Source organism: Haemorhous mexicanus, chromosome 6 (assembly GCF_027477595.1).
Source record: "Haemorhous mexicanus isolate bHaeMex1 chromosome 6, bHaeMex1.pri, whole genome shotgun sequence".
Lineage (NCBI taxonomy): Eukaryota > Metazoa > Chordata > Aves > Passeriformes > Fringillidae > Haemorhous > Haemorhous mexicanus.
The window spans coordinates 8,951,263-8,978,403 of record NC_082346.1 but is presented as its reverse complement, the minus strand read 5'-3'; the positions used below and the strand labels follow the sequence as shown (position 1 = coordinate 8,978,403).

At 38.1% G+C, this 27,141-nt stretch overlaps 1 protein-coding gene across 1 annotated transcript in view; it reads right to left on the bottom strand.

Annotated features, from left to right (window-relative positions):
• The window catches only part of SPON1 (spondin 1), a 188,422-nt gene that overhangs the window by 9,031 nt on the left and 152,250 nt on the right, over positions 1 to 27,141 (bottom strand). The window contains exons 7-11 of the mRNA XM_059848395.1: positions 22,797 to 22,861; positions 3,173 to 3,374; positions 2,201 to 2,341; positions 1,789 to 1,864; positions 1,183 to 1,365 (exon numbers count right to left, since the gene is read on the bottom strand). Coding sequence (XP_059704378.1) covers positions 1,183 to 1,365; positions 1,789 to 1,864; positions 2,201 to 2,341; positions 3,173 to 3,374; positions 22,797 to 22,861 — 667 coding nt within the window. The remainder of the gene's footprint in view (positions 1 to 1,182; positions 1,366 to 1,788; positions 1,865 to 2,200; positions 2,342 to 3,172; positions 3,375 to 22,796; positions 22,862 to 27,141) is intronic.

Genomic DNA, 27,141 nt, shown 5'->3' with positions numbered 1-27,141 from the left:
ACATGGGTCCAATTGGCCAATCAATCCAAACAACCCTCAGCAGAATCCAATTAACAAATCACTTTTGGTAAACAATCTCCATAACACATTCCACATGTGCAAAACAACAGCGAACAGCAATAACAATTGTTTTCTCTTCTTCTCTCTGAGCTTCTCACTGCCTTTCCCAGGAAAAATCCTGGGAGAGAGTTGTGCCTGCTGCTCTCTGTGAAGAGAGCTGCAGCCTCAGGGATTGACAGAGCTGCTTCCCAGTCGTGTGCAGCATCCCTCCTATGCTGCCTTTCTCACTGTCCTCTCCTCTGCTGCATCCTGTTGGAATGCATGGAATAGAAGCCCCTCTGAGTCCCTCAGGCAGAAAAAGAAATGCAGGGTTTGAATCAGAAACTCTAGAGGAGCTGAAATATATTAAGCCACACAGACATGAAATAAAAGTATAAGTTTAAGCTTTAAGTAAATAGAAATATATCTTAAGTGCCTTAAGAGACTGTGTTAGCTAGTAAATGTCCCTAAAGCCTAGTTTAAAGCTCAGTAACTTAGCCCCAGACACAAAAAAACCACAGCAGAACACTGCTTGCCTTTCTGGATTGACTAGATGGAACTATCCAGGTAAATAGATAAAATGATGTACGTAGATTTTGGGTAAGAACTGACAATAATTTCACAAATTAGAATGGTGTAAAAAGAATGTTTTAGAGTCATGTTTTTAGCTGATTGGATAATTTATGAATAAAACCCCTGTATTGGGGTGCAAACAAGTAATATGAAAGGAAGGAAGAAAAAAAAAAAAGTGGGAGCTGCTGCAGCTGTTTCTGCTCTGGACTTTATGCCCGAAAACTTTTAGCACAGACTTTAATACTCTGAACTCCTCGCATTTGAGACCGATGTATTAATGCAATAAACAACTTTACTACACCCAAAAGCTGCTCCTGTCTCTTTGAAGACCCAAGACCCACAAAGCCTCCACAGCATCCCTCACTCCTCTCCTTCATACTTCTGTGCACTTCATGCCCTGACACAGCTGAGTTGCAGAATTCACCACAGACAGCTGCCATTCATGTTCTTCAGCAATTTTCTCTTGGCCACAACCCAAGCCATACTACAGCAACTGACATCCTTGAGAACTTAAAAGGAGAGGCAAACTCCACAAGGCATTCTTCTCCTCCACCTTCCATTCCTGGTTACCCTCATCACTGCAGCCTGGGCCCATGCAGGGCTGGAAGTCTTGGGTGTCTGGGCAGGGCACACTGAGGTCCAGCTGAGCTTTGAGCATTCTCTGCCTCATCCTCTTGCCCTTTTCACAGGTAGAGGAGCTGCAGGCTGACCATGGGGACCAGTTTGAGTATATGCAAGTCTCAGGGGTGTCATCTGAAAAGTGAAGAAAGGCATTGAATGTTAAAAATGGTCTTCCATTTTCTTCCTTTTTCTTGGCTGATGATTACTTTAGATCATACACCATTTCCTTCTGCATTCTGTCCTCTCCATTTTACCCCAGAAGAAAAAAAATTCCAACTGCCAACTTTCTTTAAAAAAAAAATTATTTGAACCCCAAAAGTCCTCTCTTTTATTGCTTGTATTGTTATTGTCATCTCCTAGATATACATGCAATTTTTTTTTCTGTACAAGGGAAAACTAATAGAAGAGACCAGAAGAGATGAAAACCTAAATCACTGTTTGACAGTGAGTGGAATTTTTGTTCCTAAGTCAGTTTTGTACCTTATCTACAAGTGACGGCAGAGAATGGAACAAAATATAAATTATTAGTAGTGCACAAACTAATTTCAAATGTACCTTCTTCTTTTTCCTCTGGTGCTAGATCTGCCACAATATCATCTATGTTATCAGGAACGATATTACACTGCTCCCCCTGCAAAAAAAAAAAAAAAGATTGTGAACACTGAAGAGGGGAAACTTATCCATGAGGGGTTAAACCAGTACATTGTGAGACACTGCTGTGTCTGCAGCACCTTCTTCTCTTCAAATTCCTAGGTGTACATAAAGAAAATCCCCAAATAAGCAGATGCAGCAATTGCCAGAATTAGGAGAACACCTTAAAACAGTTTAAATTTTTTCTGCCATTATCTTTGCTGTGAGTAGTTTAAGGAGTGTAGATTTGGAGGGAAGATGGAGAAAGAATGGATTGGTTTTTTGTTTACTAAGTTGACTTTTGCTTGCTTGAGAATTTTGCTTATATGTATTCTACCTTTCGAGCAATTCTCTCAATGACAACTCTGGCCACCAGCTTGATAGATCCTCCTTCTGGATCATAAAATGGGCTTTGAGGATGATCTAAGCTTGTAAGAGGTCTGATCTTCTCCTGAGGCATTGTAGGTTTGTTAGGAGACTGCAAACAAAAATAAAAAAAAAGGCATTATAAAAGAAACTAATAGTTAATCTGCAGAAATTAAAACTTCTCTGAAATGCTAAACTGCAGAATTCCGGTGTGAGGTGAACTTGGTACACTCATACTTACTGGTATGGGGATTTTTTTTTTTTTTTTTTGGTGAGGTTTTTGTTTGTTTGGGGGATTTTGTTGTTGTTGGTTTTGCTCTGCTTTGCTGAAAGAAATAGTTGAAGTTTCCTATGCCAAACAGAACGGTTGGCATAGGGTTGAAACAGCCCCAAAATGCAGTTGATGATGGCACTGCTTTGGTCTGTACAAAAAGGCACCCAAAGGCTTGGTTGTGACGAAAGCCTTCTGTTTATGCAATAGGTGAATTTAAGAGGTGAACATAAGTGAGAAATTCTTTACTGTGCTGTGACCAAGCCCTGGGAAAGATTGCCCAGAGTGGGTGCAGAGCCTTCCTTACTGGGGGTATTCAAGAGCTGTACAGAATTCTATAACCTGCTCTAGGATGACCCTTCTTAAACAGGGAGATTGGACCAGATTGGACTCCCTGTGCTTCTTTCCAACCTTATCCATCCTGTCCTTCTGTGGTAAAAACAGCCCAGGCGGATCTCACATCATCCCACGTGAGTGCCAATGCTGAAGGAGCTCAGGCAAAGCCACCGACAGTGAAGTGTAGTTTTCATCTCTTTAAATGAACAGTCTTTCATTTTAAGAAAAATTTGAGTAGAGTAAAAAAAGTATAAAGGCATCACCATGGATCAAAGTGCTTTCCTACTTCACTGCTCTGAGGGGATAATTTGGATAAACTATAGGTAGAGCCCATACCTCGTAGGTTACGCCACTGTCAGTGCCAGCATCCCAGGGGATCAAATCCTGCACGACTTTCTGGACCCAGCCGCAGTCCTTGGTGCAGAGATCCTCGGCAGAGAGCCCCACGTTCCAGTCGGGGCTGGGGCCCAGCATGGTCAGGAAGGACATCAGATGCCGGTGGCGATCTACGGAAAACTCAGCAGAGGGAGCAGCTCTCCTGCAAATCCGGGGAATGAGCGTCAATGACTGAGCCAGAGGGAACTGAACACAGAAAGCTGCAGCATTGCCCAAGGAGTGGCTGCACTTCAACAGGTAAAAGAGATATAGCATGGGAAATGGATTTGTAGGGAATTAAAAGTCTGATAGAAGGTTTACATATCTCAAGTGTGCATTTGCATGCAAACCTTGAGATAAGAAAGGTTGATTTAGAAATGTTATGGAATAGGATAGACATTGTTGAGAAATGGAAATAGAAACAGGTTTTAAAGGATGGTCTTGTAAACAAGATTAGATACTTTAGAGAAATAGAATTATGAAAGATATATTGTAGTAGGATTTATGAGAGGTAATTTTAGATTATTAGTTTCAAGGTACTTATAGTATGGTGTGGTAAAAGTTGATAGGTTAAGAAATGTTTATAATGTAATTAGGAAAAAGTTTTTGACTATGATAATGTGAATTAGAATATTTGTATTGTCTTACTGTTAAGATGAGACTAAAAATAGAATAAATGTTTTTAAAACACCTCTCAGTTGCCCCATCTCTGGGACAGAAAAGAACTTAATTTGACAATATAGAAATACAGAGCTGCAGCAGTGTGCTCATGCATTAGTGGGATAATAATAATAATAAAAATATCTGTCAAAACACTTGCAAAAATTAGGGCTAAAACAGCAGAAAAATACCTTGATTGTTGGGTTACTTTTTACCCCTGCCCCAAAAGCCAACATGAGTTTCAACACCAAAAGATCTTGGAAGGGCTACTGTGTGTGCAGAAAGAACTCATTAATAGAGTTTGAATGCTCCTGGGAATGAGATGAGGGACACTGCCAGCCCTGGAGGGCTCAGCCAAGACTTGGCAGATACTGGGGTGGGTGTGAGAGCTCCTCTGCTCATCCCGTGCTCCCTGGGGAGAGAATCTGCTGCATCACCCCAGGCTTTGCCCTGCTGACAGCAGCTCCCACATCCCAACGAAATAAAACCATTTCAGTGGCAATAAAACCAGCCCTGGCTGAAGGCTCCAGCTGGCGGATGAGAAGCTGGAACCCTTCATGGCGTTTTTCTCGTGAGCAACAACAAATGCGGAATTATTTAAAATGTTATTTTGCTTATTCTGTTCTAAATTCTGGTCTGATGTCAATGCAAATTTTCCCCAGCTACAGGACTTGGGTTAATAGAGTCAAAGCGAGGTTTTGTTGGTTTCTTTTCTTTTCAGTTTTATGCCAATATACACTGGTTCAGAGTATCTGCAGATCACATTTATTTTAAATGTGAGATGTTTTTACAGTCTTATTTGTCCTTTCTTTTTTTAGTTAGGTAACCAATAATAATGCCCATGCATGCTTAACAGTGCACAGACACTGCTCTACTGTAGTCATAAAGAGTTTATTCTTCCCATAAATGCTTATAAAAATGTGGTATTTATTTGTGGGAATTTTTTTTCTGGCTCAAAGCACTCTCAGTACATTAGGAAAACCAGAACAGATCAAAGACAATGATTTTCAGTAGCTATCACGAAGTTTCAAAAGTAAGATATCTAAAAGTTAGCATGTTTAGTTCTTCAATAGGCAAGTTAAGAAGAATTTGCTAATATGTAAAATGTTCTGGCCACTTCTTTTCCAGAGTCTTTAGAAGTTGTCACTGTCTTTAGAAGTTGTCACTGATAATTTACACTGTCTGTGTAAATTATCTTATGTTGAATTAAAGACTCTGAGCAGAAGAGTTGGTAAGTATTTGATGTCATTAATCCTGCCTTTCCCAGAATAGAATGCAAATTACTTCTTTTTTTTTTTCATTAGAGATAGAAGGCTGATTTCAGTTTGTCTAATGCAAAGTCATAAAATAATGAATGACAGTATCAACTTCCCTCAGTGAATGCAGTATCCTGATATATTTGTCAAGCACAGAGCTGTGATTAGTCATAAAAAAGCCTATTAACTGACTTCAAGTAGCTAAAGGATTTACTGCATTACAAGGGTTTCAAAGAATTCCCTACAGGAATTCTATATTTCAAACAGGGTAAGCAATACACTGTAAAAATACCAGAGAGACGTGTGTTTGTGTAGCTGATGTTTCGATGGAGAATATGTCTAACATGGACATGGCAGAACGTCATATTTATCATGATATTAATTTGAATAAAAATATGTTTGTATTTAAATTATATTTATTTGTATTATAATAATATTATTTAGATTTATTTTTATATTTTATATATTATTTATATTTAAATAATAGTATTTTTTAAATTACAACTATATCAGTGTTGAAACCCTGCTAAGGAACACTTCAGGGTGAGATTCACTCTGCCTCCAAGACTTTGGATGTGTTAAATATCAGTAAACTTGAGCCTGCCATAATTTTCCAATTCAGAGCATTTTGCCAAAAATCACCTATCTTCTGCTCCTTTGTTAGGGCAGGTAGATAATGTCATGGCCATTTTATCCTGTAAGAAGAAAGAAAATAAAAAAATTCATAGAGGACAAATGGAGGCCTCCTCTCCCTCTCCCTCTCCCTCTCCCTCTCCCTCTCCCTCTCCCTCTCCCTCTCCCTCTCCCTCTCCCTCTCCCTCTCCCTCTCCCTCTCCCTCTCCCTCTCCCTCTCCCTCTCCCTCTCCCTCTCCCTCTCCCTCTCCCTCTCCCTCTCCCTCTCCTCTCCTCTCCTCTCCTCTCCTCTCCTCTCCTCTCCTCTCCTCTCCTCTCCTCTCCTCTCCTCTCCTCTCATCTCCTCTCCTTCTCCTCTCCCTCCCCTCTCCCCTCACCTCTCACTTTCCAAATGCAAGCAAATTTGACAAATTCTTGTAAGGAGTATGGATACTAACTTTAATAACAGTTGTTAAATATATCCCAACATCCAAAATCCAGAGTCCTTCCTGAGCTGCTGTAATTTGAGGGAAATGGACTGATTCAAGGCACCACCCATAACTTCTACCCAGATGTAGGGATAGGCACAGACTGGGCTTATACAACAGAAAACTCTGGGGGCTTTTGTTAGCTTTTTAATAACATGACAAATTTCAGCTCTTTTCAGTATCCACATGAATGACAGATTTATGAAGCTGGCAGGAACCTAAATTCTTCCTGCATCCCTCAGCAACACGTCTGGCTCAAATGCCCTAAGACTGCACTATGGACCTCCATGAAGGAAACCAGTGCGAAAATTTATTCAGTACACTCCAAATCCAACCTTTTTTTCATTTTTGTATGATCAACACCTTGGATAAAATATCAGATAATATTTTTTCTCTTTCAAAATTTTAGAAGGTGTTCTTCTGCAACAGGCTGAGCACGTCTGGTAAAGCCCACAGGAAAGCCTGAAGTGTAAATAACTTGCCAATTTTCTGCCAGACAAATGTGTCCCTTTTCCTTCCCCGGCACAAATAAATGCCTAAACCCAGTGGCAAATGAGAGTTGCAGAGCAAATGCTGACCATTAGGAAAGTGCCAGGTGAGAGCCCTGAGAGCCCCAGGGGGCAGGGTAGCCCTGCTTTCCCTGGCTGAAGCGACAGTGATTTTCCACTGTGAGCCTGAGCAGCCTGCTGGCAATTCCTGTCACACAGCATAGAGTGAGGCAAGTCCCAGGCAGCATCCTGCATCCTAATGCTTTCTATTTCCTTTATTTCTATCCAATTTTATTTTTGTTAGCAGGATTAGGATCTCCAGCCACAGGGATGCCATATACTGAGCAGTGTAGGAAAATGGTCTTTTTATTTTCCTCCCCATTTTTGTGTTTGTGTTTTGAACTGTGGGTTTTTATTTTTATATTTTCCTTTTGAATTTTTTTTCCCTTTTAAGGCTGAAAGAGCACAAACATGATTTTGCTTCACAAGTTTTCTCCCTAAGTGACAACCAAGTTGCTATCACTGCTGATGGTGAGGGTTAAGGAAGTCTTTGACAAGCCATCAGGTAACTCAGCTTGCTGCAAGACACGTTTTTGAGTGTTGAATCAATATTGTTGTGTTCTACTGAGGTCCATGAGAAAGGGAAAAGAGCACGCATAAGGAAGGTGGCTGTGTAGAGTTGCTGAATAAAAATAGCAAAAATAATATTTGGCAGAATAAAACTTTATGGTTACTTTTGGTTTGATATTTGATTAGCAAAAAAAAAGAAGCAAGTAAAAGAAGCAAAAGGCAACCTAAGCATATACTCTTTTTTTGCCTTTTTTTTTTCTATTTTTTTTTAGGGAATATGACCATTTATAGGGTTGAGATTTCACCCCCTTTTGAAATTTAAATTCTAATTCAGGCAGTATTATAGATTTTATGCAGGGGTAAAAAATCTGATATATACCATGGACTGAATAACTATATGGAGAGTAAGGTTGTTGGAAATAGCTTACACCTCTCCAGATTTTTCCACAGAGCTGTGTTAAGATATAATCACTCTAACCCCATTCTTAGAAGTTTATAAAACCATTATGAAATTTATTTGAGTTTACCAGGATCTGATTTCACTTGTGCCCAGGATAGTGCAGTAGCGTTTTCATATAGGAAGAAAAAAGCGGAAACACAGAAACAATTCTAAGTCGTATCAGAGGCAGTGGGTTTGAAAGCACTGTGGACCACATTGCCACTGCTTTCATCTCAGTGGTCCTGATGATCAGAAAACAGTTTTGTTTGTCTTTTTTTTTTTTTAATTAAGAGTTTAGCTGATTACAGGACCATGAAAACTGAGTGTTTTCAGAAATACCAAATGAACTTTCAATTCTACTCCTAGTAAGCAAAAGTAGCATCCTTTTTTTAGCAACTTGCACTACATCACAGCTACAATTTCCAGGATGAACATTCTTATTTATTCATCTTTAGAACCTTTTGCTATTGATACAAATAGCACTGTGAGCATGGAAACAAACTTCCCATCCTTGAGCTTCCTACCAGCAGCACTTACACAACACCTCTTTTATTGAACAAACTTGAAAGTCAGAACATCCTGAAAAGTGAAGTAGCTTTAAAGAAAAGAAAGGAAGATAATTAAGATCCCAAACTGAATGGAAAATACCCTTAGAAATCTGCAACTAACAGAGCAAATTAGATGAGATACTTAGATGTTGTATTACTGGGAAAACCATTTATGAAGGGATGAAAATTACTGTTCCTGCATGGACAACAAAGTTCTATGCACAGGGGTCAACACCTAACCATAAACTCAGAGTTTCAGGTTTGGCCTGGCACCCCAGGACAAGGTTGCACAGAAGGAGGATGAGGAAAATCTTTAGTTCTGATTAAATGGATGGCAGGTAAACACTTTAGCTAATGAGTAATTTACACATGTGTATGTTTCAAAAGGGCTAGGGAAAGGAAAGCTACAATAACATGAGCACTGAATCAATGCAATTTGATTGACATCCACAAAAAAAGTTGCAAAGCACATTAATGTCAACCTGTTGGTTTCTCTGAGCACCAAAACAGAGGAGGTAAGAAGAGGAGTTTGGCTATTTTATTTCTTAGGGAAAGAATGAAGAAAGAGAGAAAACTTCTTCTATACCTAGCATACAAAACCCCCTACATAACAACCTTAAACCTTGCTGTGTTTGTTGTAACCAGTTAAAAGGGGTGGATATGGTATTGCATATTGAACTTGGGGATTATATAATTACCACTGGCATTTAAACCATGCATTAGAACAAACACTGCTCTAAAATATCAATTATCTGAGGGTTTTTAGAAAGCATTAAAAAAGGAAGGGACTTTGTGCACACATGCATTTCAGGCATTCTCATATTGTCCTATAAGCATGCCTCGATTGCTACTGTAGATAAAAATGTTGTATTTACTCTTTGACACATCAGCTATTTGACTTAATACTTTCATTCATTGATGGGCATACCTTGATGATGTGAGTAACAAATGTGAGCAGTTTTTCTACACTGCAAGAAAACCTCAGATACCTCAAGTTAGGACTGCAGCTTCTGAAACTGAGGATTTTTTGGTGTGCTCTTTGCAGTTTGCCAAAAACAAGGTGTGGTTATGGTGCTGGCAATATTTACTCCTACTTAGAAGAGCTTTGTGCCCCTTCTTAGATTATTTACTGTGCACTTACAATCAAACCATGTTTCAGGAGTCACTGGACAGATTCAGGAAATTTCTCTTCATTTTTCCCAGGAGCTTTGGGGCTACAAATTGTCTGCCTGGAGTAATTACAGCTGTGTTTACACAGGAAATCTCAGGGGTGTTGCAAGACCACTGTTGCTGTGTATCTGTCTCCTTTCTCACCTGGCTGGTCTGCAGACCGTGCTTGGCCTGAGAAGCAGCAGAAGCAGAGCAGCCTGAAATCATCCCAGCCTGAGATCTGGTCCTCTCCACCCCCCTTAACAGTATCAGATAAACAGCATAGACCTATTTATGATCTGGTTAGCAATGAACTCTGATTTGCTACCAGCTTAATTCATTCTGAGTGTTAGACTATAGCAAAGATCCTTTAACAAAAGATACCATTCCAATCCATAGTATTGATGGTGTCTTTAACAAATGACACCATCAATACTATTGACTGAAATACCTAAAAAATGTGGATACTCCTTCAAAACCCTTTAAAGAATTTTAAAGTAATACTGTCCTACTTCCCAAAACCATATAATATGCAAATATCCTAAGATGAAAATTGGATTTTGCACTTGCCCAGTCCCAGTGTAATGTCTGAAGATGCCCAGCACCTTAATTAATAAATGCACATTCCAGTTCATCCAGCATCCCTCTCCATCCAACGTGCACATCCCTTTTGGTGTCTGAAGATGGGAACTGGAGTAAATGTTTAATTACCATTTCATTAATAACAAAGTGCATAGGGGTAACAATTAGCAGGTTGAAATTTTGCAGAGTTGTGCTCACTAGGAATTGAAGTGGCAAATCATGCCAGTTACTCAATGAGTATTTACACAGGAATGAGGAGGCAGGATCAGTGAGTACATGTGCAATCACATGGAAATGATGCTGACGTGATTACTCACCATATTATAAAGGGAAATTATTTGGTTCAGGGAAAGAGAGCAGATGGCTGGGAAATAATCATAAAACTGTAACTACCAATGGGAGGAACATGTAGAGAAAGAAAAAAGGCAAGGGGATTGAGATGTTTGCAGAATGGGATGAGGAAGTTTGGTTTAACTGGATGGCCTTTAATTTCCATGAACAATGAGTATAACGTTCTTGCAGGAATTGTCCTCATGTAATTCTTTTCTATGTTTTAATACTCAACTTTTTTCCTCTCCTAGTGACATTTGAGTCTTAAGTTGAAAGTAAATGGTGACAGAAAATGGAACTGCCATATGTGCTTGCTCTGACAAAAAAAAAAAAGGTCTATACTTTTTCTTTTCCAACAAACACATATGTTTTTACCTAGAACTCTTTTTTCCTTGAGATTGGATTATGAATTTCTTAACGTGGGTGTCAGACCATCTGTTAGACAACGAAGTGTCTCTAGGTAATATCCTTAAGTAATGACACTCAAGACAATTCTTTTTTATAAGTGTGATGTAGTTTTTTTGATTTTTTAATCAACAAATGTATATAAAGTTATATAAATGTATATAACTCTAAATGGCACTCAGCTGATATGGATTCAGGTAACAGGGTACTTCGCAATAGCATGGGAATGGATGCCAAGAAAGGCAGAAATGTGTTGCCTTGAGTTGCTAAAACACAACTCAGCAGAGTTTTGTCCTGATGTTTGGGAAAAAATAAGAGACTGAGTTATTTTCTCATTTAAATGGAGCTCTGTAGAGAGTATTAAAATAGAGCAACCAAGTTTTGAGGGTGGCGTATGTTGGGTTCAGTCATTCCTGTCAAGTTCCTGAAGTAAAAATAAAATGGAAATTCATATGATTAAAGACTTTATCTTACATTAATTATCCAAATATACACATGCACTTTGAGCCCAATCTCACCCTGTCTCAAATAAAAATTCTGTTATTCTAGAATATGTATTATTGCTGAGATACATCTTCTGAGATTTTTGGTGTGACAAATATATCTACTTTGTGGGACAAAAATATAATTTATATTTAAGGAAACCCTAAACAGAATTAGTATTTTCAAGATGAAAGAAAAAAGAATTTCCATTCAGGTCCAACTCCTACATGAGTTTGCAAGTTTGCATTTTGAAGTCAAAGCCTTTTAACAAAAGTACTTTGATTAGGTTTGCTGATGGGTAGCCTGTTCATTCAACAAAAACCTCTCCTGCATCCAGCTGTCAGGAGTGCAGGGACTCAACCAAAACTTCCAAAGTCAGACATATGGGGACACCTGAGGGTTTGGGGTCTGTAGGACAGGACACCAAGAGTGTGAAGGAATAAGAGGCAGCACGAAGGAAGGATGTAGCACATCCTGTAGCACAGGAAATTTTCTGACATAAAATACAGTTAAACCATTAGCCAAATGCAGAGCTGGAGCACTCAAACTATTTCACAGCTCCAGAGAAATTTATGTATTTTTCTTCATGTTATCAAAAGTCACAGCTGACTTTTCCCCTGTATTTTGGTTTTTTATATTGGATTGTCCTTTCTGCATTACTTTTTCTGATTAGATTGGGGGTTAGGATTCTATTTTTGAAAATATTAAACTTCACTGGATAAATCCCAGTTATCTATAAAATCATAAAAGGAGAAAATAGCTGAGCCAGACACATCATTGTGTTACCATAGAAACAAGAGACTCTGTCTGGCCTCCTGTCATTTTGTACACAAAACCTCCAAACCTTGAAAATGTTTCCTGGTACCATACTGTCATTTTGGGGAAGGAAACTTAATTTCCAACAGGGTTGACAGATATTGGCCCTTACCCCATTTTAGGGTAGGCAGCACAATGTGACAGTGGAAGAAAAGGATTCCCCGAGGAAAAAAATACCCTCCAGAGATTTACAGAAATAAAAATTAAAGACACAGGCTGTAGTGGCACCATTGAAACAAAATTTTACCTTGCAAGAATAAAAATAGATGCCATATAGGACAACATATTTGGGGGAAAGCAATAGAAATCTTTGCAGGCCCTCATTATATTAAATTCCTGGGATGCATATCATGACACAACTACAGTCTGTATGACTTTTAATGCTCCAGTTGTACATCCACATTCATAGAAGATTATTTTAGAAAGATCAGAGCTACCAGAACATCATATTTTCTTTTTTTTCTTGACATATCTTTTTGTCGAAGTGGGTACCACAGAATGACTAGAAAGTTCTGGGAGTATCAATTGCTGCTTCCAAAGCTTATGTCTAACTAGTTCTATTGAAAATCCAAAGCTAGAAATATTGTTTTTTAAAGATTGCAGTCCCGATCCTTTCTGAGGAATTGACTATGAAACCTGAGTTTTTAAAAGACAAAGCATTTTTATCATCACTGCATAACACCTGGTGAGGAAGCATTTTTGCCACACAACTATGGCAAAAGTTCTCATCCAAAAATGGAGTAGACAAATCTGAACAAGACTTATACTTTAGTTGAAAGGCTTTCTTTTTCTTTTATAAAGAACTTATTTTTCCTCTGAGAAATGGCTTCTTTATGTCTTTGTTATATTTCCTGAAAATGGTTTTACTTTAAATAAGTTAGTTTCTAAGGAAATCAGCTTGAATTTAGCCTTTTTTTTTTTTTGTTTTAGGGCTTCAAGATTACTTTTTTTTTAAATTTGTAATTGATGTAAGGAAAACATCATTATTGTGATAAAGAATGAGGTTTTCACATTTACATCTGTTTGTGTATTACATAAATTCAGGTCCTGAATATGTCTTGCAAGAGTAACTCTGCCAGCTGTGATACAGGGCTCAAATGCCAATTCACATGTGCTGCTTTCCTCCACTTCTTCCTGCAGTTTCACCAAAGTAGCTCACTTTAAAATGTTAGAAATTGTTTTTCATTCCTGAAAGCTTCAGTCCAAAAATCTCTCCCACATCAGCCTGAGCTGATTTAGTTCTCTCTGCAATTCTTTGGATTTTACTGTGGCCTCTGCAGAATTTGTGTCCATCCATTTATGGCATCTCAGATAAGGTCAGTTTCTAAAGGAATAATTAGCTACCAGATGTTAGCAAGCAATCACAGGAACACTGAGATTTCTGTGCATTCATTAAACTTGGTCAGATTTGGAGGAATATTTCAACTCACTGATTGTCAAGTCATTTTTCTGAACGATGGCAACACAAAACCTCAATCAATAAACAGGTATTAGAACATTCTAAACACAAGTAAAACATTGTATTTTCCTCCAGCTTGGCATGGAAATTTCAATCTGCATAGTTACCATGCAGGAGTTTAAGTTTAGACAAGACATACCTCACACAAAATCTTTTTATAATATTCCCAGGGTGCCTGTTGAAGGGAAAATATGGCCCATACAATACAATATTACAGCTTTTTTTCTTATAACAGCCTAGCTGGAGCTGGAGAGAGCCACTTAGGGAATTTAAAAAATACTTTCAAGCATCTCAAAATCTAAATCCACTCATCTGTCAAGAGAAAACACATCATAACTCTTCAGGAAAAAAAAGTATTTTCTTTTAGGATAACATAAATCCAGTGAGGTGTCAAATATAACCACATTTCACTCACTACAATGGCGAGCCTCTGAGAATGAATTTGCAGCTCAGACAATTCATCAGCCTATTCCTGGTTTCAATTCTTCATGCCTTAGCTGTCAGCAGTTTTATTTCCTTTTATTTTTAGTTGTTTGTGATGGCTTGTTATCAATGAGATGGGCTTGTGCAAATGTCCTTATTTTTCTGCTGCAAGCTTTGCTTCCCTGGATGCAGCTGCTGTTGATGGCAAGGATGTTCTTGTGAATTCAGAGCAGCTCAGGCACAGTGATGATGCTGCTCTGATGGCAATGATTGGTCTGGGGTTTTTAGCTGACTTTCTAACCACGTGCCAAGTGTGGTCAGAGACCGTTTTCTGCTGCAAGCTATTAACTGCAGTTAAGAACATAAGATGGTTTTGCCCCCAAGAATCCCTAAAATTTCATTTAAGTTCACTTCAGGCAATAGTTGGATTCAACCTTATTATATTTTAAGAGATTATTATATTTAGGAGATTCTACCTCTATTATATTTTAGTTTTAAATCAATTATTCTTTTGAGCTGTTCATGCTGTCCACTTGACTCTAGGGAGTGATGCTGCTAACTTTATAACAAGAGTTAACACTCATTTTTTTTTATTAAAAAAAACTTAAAGGCAATTCAACCACAGGCACACATAAGGTGTTCCATGGCTTAAATGTAGCTATGGGAGGATATAAAAACTTGGAAGGCAAGGAAATGCACCAGCTTTACTACTTTAAAATTACAGAGGAAGTGGAAACTATATTAATGCAGTATTCACCTAGGAGAAAATGTCTAACAAGTAGCATGAAAAAAAAGTATTATAAGGAATATAAGAAGGAGCAATAAATAATAGTCTTCCTTCTTTTTATATAAGCCTCTGTTGACTCTTAGTCACACAAGAAAAATTTATCCACACATGATTTATTTTTCAACTCATTAGGGGGAACAATGTTTACAATCAATTTGTATAACCAAATATTAATAACATCCAGTGCAGAGATGATTAAAGGACTATGATATGAGCTTTTCTAATCCCTTTGGAGACAACAACAAATATAATTATTTAGACAATTTAGACAATGCCCATTACAGCTGGTTAATTGCAGTTCATCTGTATTTTGCCTTTCTGAATGCCATTTAAACCCAAACACAAGCGAGCATGTTCAAATGTGGGTTTTTATTGTTTTTTATAACCTCAGTTGGGTAGTCCAAGGACTTGATTAATTGAGCAACTGAATAATTTACTCATTGCTATTATACATTTTTATAAATTATGTTCTGATACCAAAATCACCTTTATTTATTGGCAGCTATTTATTTTTTGCATGGCAAGCCAGGAAGTGATTTCATCACTCCTAATGGGACAGCACAAAGGTTACATCAACTGAAAATCAGCAACCAACCTCAGAATTTACTCCTCTAATGCAAAACTAAACTTTTGTGACTTCATAGTATTTTAAAATAAATAAAGGCCTGATTTCAAATATTTTAAGCAGATGGGTAGGAACTGGTAGACATTTTCCAATGAATTTTAGTTTGCAAGCCCTGAAGAATTTGGTGTGGTGCTTGTGAATAGTTCTATCAACCCTCAATGAGATGTTCTAGGAAGACAAATTCCCAGAATTAACTAACAGGCATTGCGAGGTCTCCAGTCTGGGTATTTCATTATTTTTCATCTAAAGCCTCTCTGTTATCAGAGCTGAAAGGTGCCTTGATTTGAATCTTCCCCTCCCAATGCTGATAAAAATTTTGTAGAGACCAGCATTCAGCCCTGCCCCTGGGATTCTGAGGGAGGCACAGCAAACCTCTGGCTCCAGGGCAAAACAGAGGGAGGATTTCTATTTGGGTTTGGTGTGTCCACACCGAGGCAGGGAATGGGACAGGAGCATCCCTGGGTGGGTTCGTGTCCTGCTGACACAACCAAATGGGCCCTCTCCGGAATGTGTGGATTCTCTAAAAACCCAAATAAAACCACCACTGTGGGATTATGCCCTTTTCTAACCCAGAGATGGGGCAACTGAGGGGCATTATAAAAACTTTTATTCCATTTTCAGTCTCATGGGAAGGGTGAGACAATACAGATGTTATAATTCACACAATTAAGGGTGACACAATTACAGATGTTATAATTCATCACAATCAGAAGCCAACTGATTTTGGGTTATGGTGGAAGGTGAGTGAGGTTTTGGGGAATTAGTTTGGAGTTGGGGGGTAGAGTGGATGTAGTTGAGAAAGAGAAGGAATGTTTAAAGGTATTAATTATTGCATGATATGTTGGCAGTTGTATGATCTTTGTTTATGGTAAAAGCTCTGAACAAAGACCTTCTGGCCCTACAGCATTCCCTGCAGAAAGTGAAAGCAGCTCTGTGGGAAGGCCATTTAAGGTACATTTCAGCACGTATCAGCACTATCTGACATGCCTAAAAAAATGGAACTGGCAAAAAACTGCTTACTTATTTGAACCTGGGCATTTGTAATAAAGAACTGCAGTGGACTGTCTCAAAATTAAAACATGATACAAAGGAATAAGCAGCTTGTTTTTACCAAAATCTGAGGAAACAATTAAACAGGGAGATAGAGAAATCTTTTTTTCCTCCAGTAAAATCACTGATCAAGGTCACAAATCCACTCTGTACATCTGTTTCTTTTTCCTCCAACAATGTCCACATTAATCTCTCCAAAACAAATCACTCCTAATGTAGGTAGAACAACAAGATACTGATTTTGATTTCAGCCTACAAGTATTTTTTTAATATTGGTCTTATTTAAAGAAAAATGTCCATTTTTGTTGTGATTTATATGCATGTATTTTATCCACATACGTAACTTTGAGAGAAATAGGTAATTCGCATGGATGAATTGGAAATTAATTTCTCTAATTCTGCAGACAGACAGATAAACAGATCAATTACCTAAATCCTGAAAAATAAGATTAATTCTATCAGATTTTCTGAAAATCTTAAAAAGATTGCTCAAATCACATACTTTGCAGCACAAAAAGAAATGTTTACTTGAAACTTTGATTCAAAGAACTACTCCATTATTTTGAATTTTATGTAAATGTTGTAATTTTCTCCTGTTTTCAGTGGAGACAAATGAAGCAAGTAATAGAAAATCAATTTCAACTAGATGTAAGTAAATTATAATTTACTTTATAAGTGTGTCTTTGGGGAACAGCAGCTTTGTGGCTTTTAAGTTGAATTCAGTAAATAACAGTCAAAATAAGGAAACAAATCTCAGTATTTTCTTTTCAAATTTACCTAATTCATGCACTCTGTTTTCAGTACTGCAAAGGAGTTTAGAACAAAATAGAAGGTGGAAATAGAGCAGGACATTTCTGTTCTCCAGGAACTGAGTGTGAGGTTTTGGTTGTATTTTTTATGCATATAGTAATGCTGCTAATCTCTATTTTAGTAAGTAAACATCTCAGGAACTGAATTAAGAGTTTACAGGAAAATAAATGGAGCTTTTTAAAAAATAGGAATAAGGTGAAGAGAAGGAGTAATTTTATTTCATTTCAGAAGACAGTAAGGAGTTCCAGCTCTGACCTAGGACATTCTCCGTCTGACAACATCTAACATCTCATTCAGTGATCTTGGTGTGGAGACTGCTTTAAGGAAAAAAAAATTTATGGGTACAGGACCAGCAGCAAATTATACTGAAGTAAGAAAAAAACCCCAGCAAAACTTAAACATTTCAATAAAAAAATAAAATTAAAAAGTAAAAAAAGATTTAAAAAAGCAAGAATATAAATAAATAAATAAATAAAGCTTATTTCTTTTATTTATTCAGTTGCTTCTTACTTTACTTTTATTTATAAAATAAAAGTAAAGTAAAAACCAAACCAACACAGAAAGCCCAAATATACACATCTGTGGCTTGGCTTCCAATGGCCAAATGCTGTAATGGAAATTAATTGATCAGAGCAAATCCAGTGCAGGATCAAAACCCATGCTGAACATTTTTTGTCAAATGGTGAGAGAAGAATTTTGGAAGATTGAAAAAGCTTTTATTCAAGAATAAAGGAAGGAAAATGCAGCTGAGTATGTCAGCATTTTTCCGTCTACCTTGTATGATCTGTCAATTCAAAGTTATTTTGGATCAGGGCAGTTTTTCTTTTTTCCATCAACTTTCTATAGATTACTCTTTGATTTTTGGAACAGTTCAAGTCACATTACCCATAACAATGCTAAAAAACCATTCTTAGGAATATGCTGTCCTATTTCCTGATATCCTCCATGCCAGCCAGGAAAACAGCCCCAACATCTTTTTAGTCAAAGAAAAGACATCAGAGGTATGCAAAACTTGAAATGGAAAGAGGTGGATGGGATCATTTTAGGACATGATGAAGTAACCATACCAAATTATAAATATATAAACACACACACACACATTATATATATATATATATATATATAAACCACATACATCTATAAATAATATATAAATACTTCCATCCATTGGAATGATATAGGACTAGACCTCCTTTTACTGCTAGGCTTCACAAGCACTTATTGGAGTGTTCTAGGTAATTTTGAAATAAATGGGAAAGAGCTCCTTAAATGGGTGAGGAAAAGAGTCAGATATGGCCACAGCCCAAGGCACTGGTAAACCACAGGACTATGACTGCTCACACAAACAGCAGGGAGAGGGGAAATGGAAACAGGAGGGACAATAAGGAAGGAAAGGACAGTTTTCTAAACTTCAGATAGTTCAGAATGAAAGCAAGGAAAAACGCCTTTCACTTCAAGGTACACTGGTTGTAACTAAGAATGGACTGAGGCAATAAAAAGGTTGGAAAGAAAAAGAGGTTTTGCATCAAAGAAAAAAAAAAATAAAGTGAGAGAGAAGTAAGAAAATTCTTGTGTACACTTCATAACAGCTAAACTCTTTATATGTTAGGTACTCTCACCATGCTGTTTACCAAGATAAAATACCTTGAATTTTTGCATTGAAATATGTTCCCAATAGGCTGATGTACTAAACTTTAAATTTACATACTGGAGAATAATTTCCATCCTGTATGGATATGGAACCCATGTTTGTATTTATCAGTGGTAGGCTGTGCATGGAATTTCAGATTCCACAGTGTTGCACAGGGCTACGTGCTCCCCTGGTTTACAGGGAATACAAAAGAGTGATTAGACCCAAGAATTACAATTCAAATACTTCTTTTGTGTCTCAGTGGTGATGTCCAGATTTGAAATAAAAGGAATAAAGGAATAACAAGTACAGCCAAAAAAACTCAAACAAACAAAAAAAGATGGCATATATTTTGGGAAAGGGAAGTCGAGGCAAAATTTTAAAATATACTCGCTCCTGGTGAATTTGATGCACATTAACTTTTAAAGTCTTGCCTTCTTTATCCCACTTTTTCTGTCACAGCTTGTTTGTTTCACAGGTGCCAGATATGCAGATTTGGACACCAGTGGCACAATCTGGTTTTGATGTATTTTATCCTCTATACCACCAAAGGCCAACGATTTGCAGCTGGGTATGAAAATAACATTTTGACTCTGCCTGAAACACGTCCTTAAGGAAGGGGAGCAATGGGCTGTGCACTTGTTTATACAAGAAAGATAAGAAAAATTGCTTTGATTTGACAGTGTGCTGGAGACTGATACCAGTGTGCTCAAGGAAGTACTTTAAAGTCAGAATTTCAGACACAAGACTTGGTGATTCAAATATAAGCCACAGCAAAAATGTTTTATTACTCGGTCTGGCACTCATCCTTCTCATGCTACCAGTGATGCTCTTTCAGTCAGGCAAAAAACTGGTTCACAAATATCACCCAAAGCTGTCTCCTCTGTGGAAAAACTCAGGAGAGTTTTCTGCACGCTGGTGCCCTGAATTAAGAAACTGAAGAAAGGATAATGAAGAGGAGTGATAGGAAGAAAAATAGAAATGGAAAACAGTGACAAAGAGCAGGCACGTTGAGTAGAGGATCCACAAAAAACACTCAGTGAAGTTTGGCAGGATGTTTTTTCCACATTATATCACACAGGGAGATGACATGGAATCATGAGGTAAACATTGAAGTGAGAGCAGGCTGAATTTTACAACTTTTGACACTACAGACCTCCCTAAAAAGATACTATTATGCATTTTATAATTGCTGTGAAGCACATTCACAAGCAGTTTTATGCTGTGCTTATCATGGCACATTGAAATGCCACTTTGGAACTACTATCACATCCTATTACATTACATACATAACCAAAGACTACACAAAAATAAAATATTCATGACTTTTAGTCAATTCTTGATTAGTAAGATGGTTGTGCTGCATATAATAAAAGAAAAAATGTTTATTTTGAGGAGTCATTATTCAACACTTGCACAGCTCTAATCTAAATTCCAAGAAGGACAAGCCACTATAGAAAATGTGAAATTAACCCCAGTTAAAGGATATTGAAAATGTTGTCCTCTTGTGAAGCTTAGATCATATTTTCAAGTGGAATCAAAAAGCAGGACACCATGTCAAAATATGATAAAAAAATACTGTTTAAAAAGCCAAAAATCAACTACCTGTAAAGTGAAGGGTTAGGGGAACCCCTGCAGAGCATTTCAAAGCAAAAATACCAAGATTTAGTCTTTTTGATGTTACTGAAAGGTGAGAACTGCCATAGAGAAAAGGTAAGAATTGACTGGAAAAACATGTGGAGGGTGTTGCAAAAAACATTCACAGACATCTGTGTGAAAGAATCTGCCTAAGAAAGCTCCTGAAGTTTTTCACACTCAGATTTTCATGCAGTTTCTTAGGGTTGTATAAAATTAGGAATCATGATTGGAGCAACACACTTTAATTAGCATTAATTTTTTTGATGTAATATATTCAAGTTGATGTACTGAGACTTTGGAGCAGGAGATCCTCTCTCCATCTTTCTGTGAACAAAATACAAACCTGCTCTATGCCAAAGCCTGCCTGGCAGCCACAGCAGCCAGTTCCAGGAGGAATTGTTCACTTTGGTAACAGAAACATCAGACAGATATGTTGCTTTTGGACTGAAGTGGGATTGAAAAAATAAATGGCTTTTTTGAGATAGAGAACTCTCCAGAGCAGAACAATGGGAAAGTTTCGATTTTAAAGTCCTAATTTGGAGGCAATGGAAAGAAGGCAGCAAGGAAAAAAAGTGCTATCCACAGCTGCTCCATGGCAAACATTACCAAATCCAAATCCTGGACTTCCAGGATAAGACCATAAATCAGGAATGCCATGACTGGGACCTCTTGCATTACACAGGCCAAAAAAGCCTAACCTGCAGCTCCTGTGCAGAGCCTACAACCCTGTCTCTGGGTTAAAATATATTCCAGTGAGAGAAAATTCATTTTATGCTCAGGTAAGCTACTCTCAAGGTTAGTCACAGTGGTAAAGTCTTTTCCCACACCATTTCCTTGTCATGAATTTCCTGAGCTTCCATGCCAGAAGGGATTTCAAACTTTGATACTTTGGTGTTGGCTTTCTTTTTTCATTTGTTTGTTGGCTTGTGTTTTTTCTAGATTAAAGAGGGATCAGCTATCAGAAATCTTTTCACTATTTAAGCTGAGCTCACCTCCTAACCTTTTTTTTTTTTTTTTTTTTTTTTGCAGAGGGGAAAAGGATAAAGTGAATGGCTTAAGTCCTAAGCTGCTTAAGAGCTTCTAAGCCCCTTTAGGGTACAGGTTGTTTTCTCAAAACTGAACTCTTCTGCAGGTTTGTTTTTGTTTTTTTTTTTTTTTCCCTTAACTAACCTTCAAGTTTTCACATGCTTTCTGAAATACAAGTGACAAAATCAGACACAGTGCTTCACTAATTGAGCCCAGGAAATAGAAAACTGGACTATTTTCCTATACAGTCTTGCAGTAAACTAATTGCCCTGCTCCTCCAACGATTTAATTGACTGTCAGCTCAGACCCCTTTTACTCTATCCACATCTTTAGTCACTTCTTGTAGGTCTCACCCATTTGGGCTTGGATAATGAGCATGAACTTTGGGCCAAGTGTAGATAAATTATCCAGGAACCACCAGCCCTGCTCTGACACCTCCCCTGAAGGGCCTCCAGGAAACTCAAGAGCATCCTGAAAGAGGAGTTTTCTTCTCTTTTCTGCTGAGTGCTGGAGAGCCAAGAGCCAAGATGCTGGGAAGGAAATGCCTGCCTCATTTGGTGAAACAGCCATGGTTATGTTACAGCACCACCAGGATCAGGAGGCCATCACAGGGTGTTTCAGATTGGCATTTTGAAAAATTAGCCCTTTGAGAGCTTTTTGTTGATGCTTGATACAAAGAAAGGACAGAAAAATTGCTCTTAATACATGACAGATCTAGAGATAAAAACTGGAGGCTGCTGCTCTGGGCAACCTAGCATACCCTGAGAGCATGTGTGATGCGTAATTTATTATCCTGATGCATGCAAGGATGGGTGGAAGGATGGAAAGGTTCCATGGTGGATGCACTGGCATCACAGAGTGTTTCAGACTGGCATTTTGAAAAATTAGTCCTTTGAGAGTTTTCTGTTGGTGCATCAGGGTTTGCTGTAACAGTGCATTGCACAGAGTGTGAGGATGCCAAAAAATGCTGCTACTACATGCAGAACAGTGTAACGTATTTGAGAAAGCATTGAATAAACATCACTGTTTATGTGTGCGAGGCACAAACTCCATGGGATAGTCCTGCTGCCACAGCTAGCCAACCAAATTATGTAAAAAGTGGAGAGATGCTAAAGAGGAAGAAAAGAGATAAACAAATGTGGGGAAAAAACCCAAAACCAACAAAACAAAACAACAAACCAATCAAACACACTCCACCAAAAAAAAAGAAAAAAAATTGAAAATCTCATAAAACTCATCTATCAACAAATTTTAGGTTATTTCTTTAGCCAACACAAAGCTCTTGAGACAGACAATTCCCTACTTACTTACACATTCAGAGGTTGCCAGGCTGGCCACTGTGCCTTGGCCTTGATGACTGTTAGAACCTCATCACTCTGTGAAAAGAGACAAAGGACATTTTTAAAGGAGAGCAATGTGTTTTACAGCAGAAAAAAGTGCAGGGCATGAGATCAAACTGTGACTATGAGCTTTAAACACCAGCAGCAGTGGTTTGACATCATCAGCTGAGGGAAAGCTTCCACCAGGAATTCCCAAGCTTGATACCAAACAAGGATAGAAAAAGTGCTCTTAATACACGACAGATCTACAGATAAAAACTGGAGGCGGCTGCTCTAGGCAACCTCAACACCTGTGAGCAGGTGTGATGTGTTATTTATTATCCTGATGTGTGGAAGAATGTATGGAAGGATGGAAAGGCTCCATGGTGGATGCACTGCACTGGTAGCACAGTCTCTTTGCTCTCCATTCATGCATGTAAAAATCACAGGGTGAAATGCAGCAGCCATCTGTGGAAGCCCAGAAAGGACTGTACAAAAATTATTTCCTAAAGTCTGTTGTAATCCTTGCATCAGCACTTTTAAACTACTTTGCTACAATAAACTCAGGACAAAGGCAGGAGATCATTAACAAGGCTCAGATGCCCCAAAGAAATCTATCACACTTCTTCAGAAGCATTTTCCCCTTCTCCTTTAGGAATTCACACCAATAATTCACCTGGGAGGGATGCAAAGTTCACAGTTCACTCCCATGATTTCTACTGTCTTTTAAAAATATTCCCTAATTAGACCAAGAAACCCACTTCATATATTGCCAGTAACTGGCACTTCCAGCAGAGCTGATCTTTCAGTTTAGTGATAACAGTGCCATTTCTTGCTTGATAGCACCAATTATGGCACCCCAGACCAGCCCTAGTCCATCCACACCCCAGCTCAAAGAATAACAGGTTCCACTGGTTGTCTCTACCACTCTCAATATCCCCTGAGTCCCTCTCTTCACCAAAGCAAGGGCATTGCAGAGATGATGGGCCCTCTCTGTGACACAGGAGGCTTTCAGCCTCAGGAATATAAATGTGACATGACCTCTCCCTTAGCCTGAGTGGATGGAAAAGCCACTTTTTGGAAATCAATTTTATAAATGCAGATTCCTGGAAAAATCCTACATGAAGTGTCCTATGAAGAGCTATAAGAGCTGAAAATCCAACTCTACAAAGGCAAGTAAATATAAAGATATTTTACCAAGCTCCCACACTACTGGTACAGGTAGAAAAAAAGAGAATCTTGTGCTGGCAGGGAGCAATCAAACAGCAGGCAGATCCTCTGGGGCAGGCACACCCTGGATGAGCAGTGCCAGCCCAAAACTCTCCATGCAGGAGAGATTCAGCACATCCAGGTTCATCTAGGGCGGCCTTCTTCTCACCTCCACACTTTCAGAAGTAGAGAGACTGTCACCACGATATTTTCTGAAAAATCCTCTTTGCCCAGAATTTTCTCCTGTGAAGCTGAGAGGCCTCAGAGAAGAATGAAAACAATAATTATCTGATTGCTGCTCCTGTGTTTTATGCTTTCGAATGTGGTCTGGAGATTGTTTATCCAACAGGTGGGCGTTTGATTGGTTCCATGTGAATTGTTTTTTCTTAATAGCCAATCATGGCCAGCTGTGTCAGACACTCTGACTCAGTCACGAGCTTTCATTATCATTCCTGCTAAGCTTTCTGATGTATCCTTTCTCTTTCTTTAGTATAGTTTTAGTATAGCATTCTTTAATATAATATCATATCATAAAATAATAAATCAGCCTTCTGAGAACATGGAGTCAAATTCTCATCTCTTCCCTCATCCTGAGGACCTCACAAACACCACAGAGAGACAGTTTTGCACTCAAAGTGGTTTAAAAAGTAACTGATGAAACGAATTAAGTTAAAGGCTTGAAGTTAAAAGACATTGTCTGTCTCTGACAACAAAATTTTCCTTAATTTTTAATTTTCCTTATTTCAATATCCTAAAGCTTGCCAGCCAGGCACATCTTCCTTTACTTGTCTTTGCAATGATATTTGCAGTCAAAATTATTAACTCTGCATTTTATGTCCCAACAAAAGTCTGTCATGAGCATAGATGGTTACATTTATTAGTCATGCACTGCTTATCTAATAGCAGGCAGTAATTATGTCACTAGTATCAAAATCAGCCACGTCTGAAAGCATTTCAACACATGCTGCTCAAATTAAAAATTAACACCAAGAGCAGATAAGCAGTGACTAACAGCTCAGTAGTAAGTGCAGAGGGAAGGAAATAAGAAGTAGAGCATGGTGCATTCAGACAAGCTTGAAATTTTAAGGGAGGTGAAAATTCAGATCCAAACACTGAATTCAGAGACACCTGAATAAAAAAAAAAAACAGAATCTGATATTCTGTTGAGCCTGGAATGAAAATACACGTTTTTCCTACCTAGAGCTCCTTGACAATGACATGGGATTAAGATATAACTTGATACAATTCCAGACTGATATTCTGATTGTGCAGGTGTCTCTGTCATGCACATTCCCAATGTTTCTGGTGAGGTCTGGCTGCTGGGCTTGGGGATGTCAGCCCCACTTCCACCATATGTGGCCACTGTCCCGCATCTCCCCAAACTCCTGCAGGGATCCCCAGGATGGGGAGCTCCTCCAAAAGTAGTGACCTTCCTCTTCCTCTGCTCCAGACTCTCCAGCTGACGCCCACATTTTTGAGGACAAACATGATAAATTTAAGCAGCCCTGTGTTCACAGTCTTGTGGACATGGATGGAGAACAATCTATGGACAAGATGCTGTGCTTGGATTTGCTGGCAAGTCTCTTCAGCTATAATTATTGGCAGATGGTAAAAGCTGAGAGAATATGAAGTGCCTGAAGAGAAACCCACAATAGTAACAAATAACCAGCTGATCCAACCAACTGCCTTGAAAAACCAAATGCACAGACTTTACAGTAGAGGCAAAAAACACCACATTTTTTAATATAATAAAAATATAATTTTATTAACATTTTCTTAATGCTTGCTGTCCTACATTTGTACCCAGTTTACTCTTCATATTCCAAAGTTTTGCTTTAATTAAAGTAATTTAAGTAAACAAAGTCTCAAATTTCCACCAAAATATGGAAAAGAGAACTGGGATTTTTTCACCACGGTATGTTGCAAGTTGTCATCAATTTTGTATTTCTCTTGGAAGAAATTATTCAAAGTAATGAAACTCTTACATTTTGGCAGAGAAAATGAGATTGTTTGCAAAATGATGGAGTGTCAAAATGTTTCACTGTCAGAAGTTAAAGGGCAGGGCACCAATGCTCCTGCTTGGAGCTGATGAAAATCCCACAAGTGTGTGGGACACAATCACTGACAAAACTTGTTTTTTTCCCAAAGCTGCTTCTGCAATTTCAGTTCTAAGTACAATTACAGGACTCCAGCTTCCATTTGAAGTAGAATGGCTCCTTCTCTACAGGCTTCAAACTTGGTCAAGAAGCTGAGTGGAGAAAAAGTGGTTTCCAGGTTGACTTCAATTTAATTTGGATTGTGGCCTAAATTAAAACATGCAAAAAATTGCAAACAACTCTCCTTTTCTCCACATCCACTTTCTACACTGGTGTTCAAGCTGGGGCTGAGTGTTTGACTCAATAGCTGCTCCCCTATGAAAGTACTACTCTCCAAAAAGTCCTAATGGCATGATTTTAAAAGGTTGATAATGTCATTCTGATACTGACAGCTTCGCTGTTACTCTGAAGTTGGTAAAAAATTAATCCTTTGCTTTCCATCTATTTGTTCCTGCAATGTATAAATGAATGCTCGTGCAGAATGAAGTAATTAAATGCCATTACACAGAACCCTGTGGTATAAAACCACTGCTAAGTTAAAACCTTTTACTGTGCACCTACAAAAGATTAAAAGCATTTCCTCACTTCAAAAACAGAAAGTGGGACATTGCTCAAAAAGGCAACATTAAAGATAGACCTTGATTTGAAGTCTTTCCAAACCAAGGGGACTTAACACTTTTGAAGGGTAAAATCCATTTAAAAGGTAATGAAAGCTTTCAAAAAAAGTTTTAAGTATGATCTGAATATCTTTGGAGTGAAAGAGAGATTAGTAAGATCTAGAAAGCCCTGTAAGTTGTTCCATGTGCTCCTGCTACTTTTTGGTAACCAACATGGGATAGCATCTATTCCATAATATTTCCAAGCTATTTTTATAAGTTCTATTGCTATTTTTATTTTAGGTCTGCCAATGTTAGAAGCTATCAGTGTGCAGATCACTTAGCACTTTGCAATAATGATATGATTTGGATCAGCTAAACAAATTAATGTGTTATCTGACATCAGAGTCAGAGCCAATGAACTGTGGGAATGGAA